Source organism: Balearica regulorum, chromosome 1, assembly GCF_011004875.1.
Source record: "Balearica regulorum gibbericeps isolate bBalReg1 chromosome 1, bBalReg1.pri, whole genome shotgun sequence".
NCBI classification, from domain to species: Eukaryota; Metazoa; Chordata; class Aves; order Gruiformes; family Gruidae; genus Balearica; species Balearica regulorum.
Genome location: NC_046184.1, coordinates 668,251 through 677,008, shown reverse-complemented (window position 1 = coordinate 677,008; position 8,758 = coordinate 668,251). Strand labels below are relative to the sequence as shown.

The following is an 8,758-nucleotide window of genomic DNA, read 5'->3' as shown; positions in this document are numbered from 1 at the left end:
GTCTGCCGCCGGTGTTTGTCTGGGAGCGGGGCGGGTGCCCGGCCGGTGTTAGGTGCGGTTTGCGGAGGCTGGCTGGTGAGGTGAAGGATGACGTTAGGTTTCTGGTTCTGGGTCCTTAGGTGCCTGTCTGGTTGGTCTTGGCCCCCTCTGTGAGGCCGAGGGGAGGCCTGGTCGGCTGTAGCCGGGTGGGGTCGGTCTCTTCTCCCCGGTAACGAGAGGAAACGGCCTCAAGTTGTGCCGGGGGAGGTTTAGGTTGGAGATCAGGGGAAATTCCTTCACCCAAAGGGTTGTCAGGCACTGGGACAGGCTGCCCGGGGCAGTGGTGGAGTCACCATCCCTTAAAAGCCGTGTGGACGTGGTGCCCGGGGACACGGGTTAGTGGCGGGCTGGGCAGGGCTGGGGTAACGGCTGGACTCCGTGATCCCAAGGGTCTTTTCCAACTGAAATGATTCTACGATTCCCTGTTTACTGAAAATTTGTGTTCCTGTTGAAATCCAGTTGACTTCAGGTTTCTACGCTAGCCGCTGACCCCAGGACACCAGCTGTGCGAGCTCGAGTGACCTGCCGCCCTCAGATGTCGCCTGCGGGATCGTCTGCCGGGAAGCGGGTGGTGTAAACCCCCTCCAGCCCCGGGGCTGCGGCCATGGAGGAGGTGGAGTCGCGCTTCCTGCACCTCCTGCAGCCCATCCGCGACCTCACCAAGAACTGGGAGGTGGACGTGGCTGCCCAGCTCGGGGAGTACCTGGAGGAGGTGAGGGGGGCCTGGGTCTGCATGGGGGGGGGGGCTTTCCATTTGCGTCCCCCGCACAAGGGTGCTTTCCATCCGCGCCCCTGCAGCCCCCTAGCACGCTGCCGGCACTCTCGACTCTTCCCTCTCTCTATGCTACCCTTGAATGCAGCCTGCTCATCAGCCTTTTGCTTTCCTTCTTTTGCGTGTTTCGCAGCTCGATCAAATCTGCATTTCCTTTGACAATGGCAAAACCACCATGAACTTCATCGAAGCGGCCCTGCTGATCCAGGGCTCCGCCTGCATCTACAGCAGGAAGGTGAGGAAGCCGGCGGCAACTGCCACATCGGGGCCCCCATCCCATCACCCTGCCCATTTCGTGATCCTTCTGCCGGGTCCCGAGGCCAAGCTCGAGGGGGGCTGCGCTGAGATTTTGGAAGACTTGAACGTAACGATCGCTAATGGAAATGAAAGGATATAGATTTATAATTCCTAAGTTCAACCCCTTTATACTTGCGGTTGGCAGCCTGGAAAAGAGCAAGAATTTCGCTGTTCAGAGCTTTGTTCTTTAGAGGGTGGAACATAAAAACCCTGCTTCCTCAAATCTGGCCTCAGAACAGCTTAAACGGTGAAAAGAACGACGGGATTGTGAAGGCACTGAGCTCCAGCTGCCTGGGGATAAGAAGAGGGTGGCGGTTCACCCCGGCATCAGCCGGAATAGCTTTTCTGGGAGCTGCTTTCTCCTTCTCCAAGAGTCTGGCCCCTGTCTTGCAGGTGGAGTATCTCTACTCGCTGGTCTACCAGACGCTTGACTTCATCTCTGATAAAAAGTAAGCAGAGCCCCCGCGCTGGGGAGGTGGCTTTGCCGGGGCTCAGGTCGGGGCTGCTGCCTTCCGGGGCTGCCGCGTGCTCCCGCCTCGCTGCTCTCGCCCTCTGCGTTGCAGTAGGGTCTGCGTCCTTCCCCGCTCTCTTTCCTGCCAAGGTTCGGTACCTCCTGGCACCCCCTGCTTTTGGGGAGGAGGCTGGGACCTTCCTCGCCCGCAGCGGGAGCCTGTGGGAAGGTCCATGCTCCCGCTGGAAGTCTGAGCTGGAGCAAACCTCTTGCGGCGTCAGTGTCCAGCGCCGTAAAAAGCTCTTTGAAGCATAAGGATTTTTGTGGCTGCAGGAAAGGCCCCTGGCGGGGCTGGGCTCATCCCCACGCCCCTTCCAGTGGCGTCATCCTGTGGTTTTCTGTGCCGTTGCGTAAGGACGTCTAGCGTCCCGCAGAGTAAATCTTGGCGGACAAGATACTGTCCCGTACGGCAAAGCAGCTTGTGATTTATTTTCCCTCTTATTGTGATTTATTTTTCCCCCTTCTTGCTGAAAGCGGGGCTCTCAGGCTGCCTTGCGTAACTTGCCTATTGCCAGCCTGGCGCCAGCTCTGAACGCTGCTAAGGTGAGGTTGGCTCAGCACCCTCCCATCTGCGCTCAGACTGGGGATTTGGGGATAGAGGAGGTTTTTGTGATGTGCTTGGCTCCACCACACAAACGAGCTTTCCAAGGGAACCGTCCTGCCCCTGCTTTGCCCAGCTCGTGGGAAATACCGGCAGTAGTCGGGCAGTCGAGCCCTTCGCTGCCGCCCCGGGCGGATCCCGACTGCGTGCTCTGTTCCCTGACTCAGGCGGGAGAAACAGCCCAGCTCCGTGGGGCAGGACGGCAAAGACGCCGACGCGAGCTTCGGGGCTGAGGAGGAGGAAGAGGTGAGAGCGGCGTCTGCGCCCCGTCGCGGTGTGGGGAGCGGAGCGCTCGGCGGCTTGTGAGCACGGGCAGAGCCGGCTGCCGGATCCTGCAGCCGTCAGGGCCGGATCCTTCCCGCGGGAACAGGCACCTTCGTCCCTCCCTCGCCTTCCTCCTGCCCATTGGGCGCTGCCCTCGCAGTGCCGCCCACCCAGCCCCGCTCCTGTCCCGCTCCAGCGGCTCAAAGCCGCAGCTCTGCCGTTTCTGCCGCCAGGTCTGTCCCGCCTGGCGGTGCAGCCGCGGGAGCGCCCTGTGTCTGCCCCCCTGCTCCAGTGAGGGTGTCTCGGGGGCGGCATGGTCCGGCAGGCTGAGCCAGGGTGACCGCTGGCGGGGGGCTCTCTTGGCAGTTCCTCTCCCTGGATGACATCAGGGACGCCAGCCCGGTGACCGTGGACATGAAGAAGGACCATCAGCCCAACGTAAGAGAAGCTGTTCTCGTCCTTTTCCATCCCTCCCCGGGTGAATCCCAAAGCTGAGCTGCCGTCCCGTCCCGGCTCTGCAGGGATGGTGGCACCTGGGCAGCGCCGCGCTGTGCCGGGTGCCTTCCCTGGGGTCCCTCCCACCCTCCCTACACCTTGCTTTGCAGGCTGTGAACATTGTTCCCCTGACTCCGATGTCTTTGGTGCCCCCAGAAGAGGCTGAGAAGAGAGACAACCCTCTGCTCAGGTGAAAGCCCCCTCACTGCGCCCCTCGGCCGCCCCTGTGGGTTTTGTTGCCCCCCCCGCATTGCTGCAGTAGGGTCGGGTGTTCCCCGTGCCTCAGCCGAGGAAGGAGCACCTTCCCAGTTAAAACTGGAAAGGAAGAGTAATCCCACAGGCCCCGGAGAGCTGGGGGATGTCAAGTGCTCTGGTGAAGGCAGGGTGGGGGGTCCCTGGGGAGGGACGAGCCGAGGCTCTGCTGGGAAATCCAGGCAGGGCTTTGCCGGGCCAGAGAAGCTGAGAAGAGCCGGTGGTAGGGCTGGGGCTGATCTCCTGGGGCAGAACCCCAGAACCCCAGTCTGGTGGGGGTGGGCAGGGACCCCTGGAGATCATCTCGTCCAACCCCCTGCCAAAGCAGGATCACCCAGAGCAGGTCGCACAGGATGGCGTCCAGGCGGGTTTGGAATCTCTGCAGAGAAGGAGACTCCACAACCTCTCTGGGCAGCCTGTCCCAGGGCTCGGTCACCCGCAGAGGGAAGTTTTTCCTCATGTTGAGGTGGAACTTCCCGTGTTCCAGTTTGTGCCCGTTGCCCCTTGTCCTGTCGCTGGGCACCACTGAGAAGAGTCTGGCCCCATCCTGCTGACCCCCACCCTTTAGATATTGATAAGTGTTGATGACATCCCCTCTCAGCCTTCTCTTCTCCAGACTAAGCAGCCCCAGGTCTCTCAGCCTTTCCTCATACGAGAGATGCTCCAGTCCCCTCCTCATCCTCGCAGCCCTCGGCTGGACTCTCCCCAGTAGTTCCCTGTCTGTCTGGAACTGGGGAGCCCAGCACTGGACACAGAACTCCAGACGTGGCCTCAGCAGGGCAGGGCAGAGGGGGAGGAGAACCTCCCTCGACCTGCTGGCCACGCTGCTCTTAATGCACCCCAGGACACCATTGGCCTTCTTGGCCACGAGGGCACGCTGCTGGTCATGGAGAGCTTGTTGTCCACCAGGACTCCCAGGTCCTTCTCTGTGGGGGGGCTTTTGGCTTTGGGGACACCCCGGCAGGGCCCCCCCCCTTGAGGCAGGCCAGTGCCCCCCCTCCCAGGGCTCCCAGGGGGTCAGGGCAGATCTCAGGGGGTCCCCTGACAGGTTTTCACCCCCAGCCGGAAAGGGGAGCTCCTCGCCAGCCGGAAGGATTTCCGGATGAACACGTGCACCCCTCACGCCAGCGGAGCCTTCCTGCTGGAGCTGGCGGGCCTCTCCCCAACCTGCCTGCAGTGCGAAGGGGGCCCCGGCAGAGCCACAGGTACGGGGGTACGGGGTGCCGCGGAGCTGGGGGGAGCACCCTGGGGTGCTTTGCTGGCCACTTGCCCCCAGAGCACCCAGCTCCCTGGGGTGGGGGGGATGCGCCCACGGCGTTCCTCTGCTGCCTGCCATCGGCAGAACTGTGCTGCCTGCCAGGACAGCCGGGCCCCTCCTTGCTGGAGATGATCGGGTGCTGGGCAAGGGTGGGGTGCTGATGCCGGCAGCTGCCCCCGCCCGCTCCCTGGCCGTGGGGAGGCCGCTCAGCGCCGGCGGCTGGGGGTCCTGTGGGCAGGGGTGGCGTGGGGCTGCCTGCCAGGGCGGCCGGTGACCTCTCGCCTCTGTCACCTCGGCAGGAGCGCAGTCCTGCGTCCTCGGCAGCGGGAGGGAGCACGGGAGCACCGGCGGGGCTCCCATCCAGGCACTGAGCTTCTCTGAAGACGGAGGTGAGACGTGCGTGGAGGGGGGGGGGTCTGGCCCTCTGTCTTTCCTGCCCACGGGCCGGGCCGGCTGCGTGCGTTCAGGCAGCCGTGGCTGTACGGGATGCTCCTGCCCTCTCACGTCCAGGCAGCCTGGCCCTCGGCAGCTTTGGCTGGGCCCGTGGCTGGCCCAGGGAACCTCCTCGGGGGAGCTCCGCGGCGGAAACGGGGGACCCCAGGGGCTTTGATGGTGTTTGACCATTTAGTTCCCCCGCCAGGTGCCGCAGGACCACGCGATGACGACGGCAGCGGGGATGACGTGCCCTGGGCCCCGGAGGACAACGTGGAAACGACTCCGGCCGCTAACGAACGCGTCGAGGCACAGAGGGTAGGCTGGGGCGGGGGCTCATGGGGGCAGTGCCACTGCTGGCTCCTGCCCCGGAGCCCGCCGCTGCAGGAAACTCACTGGTGGTCCTGCGTCTGCCAGAGCACGCCGCGGGCCAAGGGGTACGCGCGGCGGGAGAGAGCCCCTGCCGAGGACCCCAAAGCCCACATCAAGGTAGGGGGGCCCAGAGCTGGGGAGCCTCTCCGGGCCGGTGTGGGACACTGCGGGGAGCCCTGGGACGTCCCTGCCCTCCCCCCCGCCGCACACCGGTGCGGGTGGTGGTGTGACCCGCCGAGCCAGCCTGCACCCACCCCGGGGTGCCGCAGGGACCTCGGCCGGGAGCAGAGCGGCCCAGAGCTTTGCCGGTTTCACCTCTGCTCGCTCCTCCACTAGGAGATGCTGGATCCGTGGCAAAGCCTCGACCCCTTCAGTGACTCTGAGGAGAAGCCGTTCAAGAAAGGTCTGTGAGGTGGAGCTGGGGAAGAGGGGCTGCTCCCTGGCTCTCGGTTTGCCCGGGCTGGGGCCCAGCTGCGCAGGGGCAGCAAGGCTCGGTTTCCCGGCCACGCGTCCTCCAGCGTCCCCAGAGCCACGGCGGGGCTCTCCCAGCCGAATGCCGGGCCCTGGGGGTGGCCGGGCTGTTCCTCGGGCAGCACCGTGGGACCGTCCCCACGGCACCCAGCGCCTGGCAGGGCTGCTGATCTCTGCCTGCCTCCAGGGAGGCCCTTCCTGGTGCCGCACGGCCTGGACGACGTGGTCGGGGGGAAGCGGAAGAGGAAGGGACCGAGGAAGCTCCAGGACTTCATGAAATGGTTCTCTGCAGCCTGTGAGTATCGCGGCCGCGGTGCTTCCTGTGGGATCCTGCCCTCCTCCGGCAGCAGGGTCCCTCTCCGCCAGGAAGCGCCTTGCCCAAACCCTTCTGCTCTGGGCGCTCCGGTCCTGGCCGGCCCCGTTCGGCAGCGGCTTCGGTCCCGTCGCGGCTGGCGTCTCTGCTCTCGTCTTGGTCTTGCCGGAGCTGCCCAGGCAACTCCATCCCATTGACCGAGCGGGACGCGAAGCACCTTTGTTGGCCCGGGACCTCCTCGCCCGGCTTGTCCCTCAGCCTTAGCCACGGCTCCGAGGACAAAGGCACAAATTCCCCCAGAGGGAACAAACCAGCCAGAGCTCCATCTCGGCACAGCGGTCGGTGGTGCTGTCACCAGAGGGCTGCCAGCCGCTGCCGGCCCTCGCACGCCGCTTCTCCCTGCCGGCTTCCCCGGGAGCGTTCTGGGACTGGCCGCTCTGGCGGTTTGTAACCTCGATCCTCTCTGGTTCCCCAGACGATGGCGTCGCCGACGGCAGGAAAACCAAGAAAGGGCCGACCTTCGCAGGTGAGCGGGACGCGGCGGGCCGGCCGGAGAGTGGGCGTTGCGCTCCCAGCCCGCGGCTCCCGGCTGGGGCTGGCAGGAGCCGCCCGAGCGCTGGGGACGGTGCTGGTGCCGTGCCCCGTGGTGGTGCTGTGCCCCGTGCCGTACGGCCCCCCCGGGTGGGCTTTGGGCTGGAAAGCAGCAGGGCGTCTCGCCGGGGAGCCGAGACCAAGGCAAATACGCAGGAGGGAGCGCAGGCAGAGCCGCTGCGGCAGGGCCGTGCCGGGGCAGCTCCCGGCAGAGCCAGGGCCCCGCTGTCGGGGCCGGAGGAGGACGGTAGTTTAGGAATCGCAGGAGCTGTCGAGGCCTTGGGGCTGTTCCTCTTTCCCGAGCAGACCCAGACCCTGGCTGGGCTAAACCTCGCTGGCTGCAGAGCCCCTCCTGTGCTGGGGGGGGGACGAGGGCCCGTAGCCCCAGAGCCCCGCGAGGGGGGCGTGGGAAGGCACCCCCGCAGCCTCGGTGTGCCGGGGCGGGGGGCCGGAGGGGCCGCGTGCCCCCTCTGCGGGGTGCGGAGGAGCGCTCCCCAGGCCCGCGCGCCCCCTCTCTGCAGATCTGGAGGTGCTCTACTGGAGGCAGCTGAAGGAGCGGATGGCGGCGCAGAGGAAGCTGCAGTGTCGGGTGGTGAGCGGGCACGGCACAGGGGAGCCGGCTCACCGGGACCCCCTGGGGTGTGGGGGTCCTGGCACCCTGGGGGCGGGGGGTCCCGACCTGGCGCCGCACCCCTCCTGCGGGCCCTGCGCGGGTGCCGGTGGGCTGCGGGGGCTCAGGGCTGCTCTCTAGCAGGGGCCGCTGTGGTCGCCACCGCGTGAGGAGGAGCTGGATGTGCCGGAGGAGGAACGCGGGGACGACCGCGACGAAGGAGCGGGTACTGCTGCACCCCCACGCCTCCCCCACCCCAGCCGGGGGTCCCGTCCCGTCCCCTGCGGTGGTGGGGGTGACGGGCAGCCCTCGAGACGGGGCCGGGCCTGGGGGGGCTGGTGGTGCCTGGGGGGGCACTGAGCGGGGGTCCCCTCCTGGCAGACGACTTTGCGGAGCACGAGGACGTGCAGCCCGAGGGCCTGGAGGAGCTGGGGGAAGGAGCCCTGGGTGAGCGCTGGTGGGGGGCGGGTGGGCGCCTTCCCCTGGGTGCCACGGCCGCCGCACCCCGTCCATCTGCGGGCGCGTCCCCCGTTGGTGGGAGGGGGCGGCTGCGCGACGACGCTGCTGGTGACACTCTGCCCCCCCCCCCAGAACCCCCCGACCTGGGTGCGCTGGGCTACGAGGAGCTGGTGCGCAGGAACGTGGTAGGGGCCCGCGGCGGGGGGCGGGGGGCTCCGGCGTGGGGGGCGGCGTGGGATCCGTGGGGGGGGTGGCAGGGGGTGCGGGTGCCCCCACTCCCCTCTCCCCGCAGGAGCTGTTCATCGCCAACTCCCAGAAGTACGCGCAGGAGACGGAGCTGTCCCAGCACATCCGCCGCTGGGAGGAGAGGATGGGGCCGCTGCTGCAGGAACAGGCAGGGACCCGCGTGGGCAGGGGGCGGGCAGGGGGGCCGTCAGCCCCCTCCCCGCCTCTGAACTCGCTCTGTCCGCAGGAGGAACGAGCCGCCTTCGACATCCACAGCTACGGGGACGCGGTGGCGGGCAGGTGCGGGGCGCTGGGGCAGTGGCGCTCCTTCGCCAGCCTGGTGGCGGGGCAGCCCCCCTTCGAGGTGTGCCGATACATGCTGGCCTCGCTCCAGCTGGTAAGTGCAGGGGGGGGAGACACCCACCCACCCACCCTGGGCTCTGCCAGGACCCCCCCCAACCCTCCCCCCCGTCCCTCTCCCCAGGCCAACGACTACGTGGTGGAGCTGGCGCAGGACCCCGGGCTGGAGCAGGCGCTGGACACCGTGCGGCTGCGGCTCCTCACCCGCCAGCGCCCGCACGACCGCTTCCACGCCCTCCAGCCCCCCTCCGCCTGCCCCTGACCAGCACCCCCCGTACCCCCTCTGTACCCCCCCCCGGCAATAAACAACCCCGCTCCGGGAACGGCGCTGCTGGTGGGGGGCGGGCAGGGAAAGGGGGGAGGGGGGGCTGGCGGGGGTCCCCCTCCCCGGAGCAGCGGGAGGCGTTGGGGGGGGGGGCGCAGGCGTGTTTATTGC

General features: G+C 67.2%; 1 protein-coding gene across 2 annotated transcripts; it reads left to right on the top strand.

The window, feature by feature from the left end:
• Positions 1–498: 498 nt before the first annotated feature.
• Positions 499–8,645, top strand: NCAPH2 (non-SMC condensin II complex subunit H2). 2 transcript variants are annotated; one of them, XM_075745425.1, is made up of 20 exons: positions 499–751; positions 945–1,046; positions 1,502–1,557; positions 2,388–2,466; positions 2,851–2,922; positions 3,090–3,169; positions 4,294–4,436; positions 4,789–4,878; positions 5,130–5,239; positions 5,339–5,410; positions 5,630–5,696; positions 5,952–6,059; positions 6,553–6,603; positions 7,190–7,260; positions 7,420–7,504; positions 7,660–7,725; positions 7,870–7,922; positions 8,030–8,131; positions 8,210–8,359; positions 8,447–8,645. In XM_075745425.1, the coding sequence occupies exons 1-20, from the start codon at positions 644–646 to the stop codon at positions 8,582–8,584; spliced, it is 1,803 nt and encodes a 600-aa protein (XP_075601540.1). In that variant the 5' UTR covers positions 499–643; the 3' UTR covers positions 8,585–8,645. The 2 variants fall into 2 exon arrangements, with proteins under 2 accessions (XP_075601540.1, XP_075601627.1); XM_075745512.1 differs by having other exon boundaries at positions 505–751; positions 7,423–7,504.
• The last annotated feature ends 113 nt before the right edge of the window (positions 8,646–8,758 follow it).

Bases quoted from the DNA above. Each gene is read 5' to 3' on its own strand.
- NCAPH2 (XM_075745425.1), top strand. From the start codon at position 644: ATGGAGGAGGTGGAGTCGCGCTTCCTGCACCTCCTGCAGCCCATCCGC. The intron at 2,467-2,850 runs GTGAGAGCGGCG...CTCTCTTGGCAG, and splicing joins GGGCTGAGGAGGAGGAAGAG to TTCCTCTCCCTGGATGACAT. The intron at 7,261-7,419 runs GTGAGCGGGCAC...GCTGCTCTCTAG, and splicing joins GGAAGCTGCAGTGTCGGGTG to CAGGGGCCGCTGTGGTCGCC.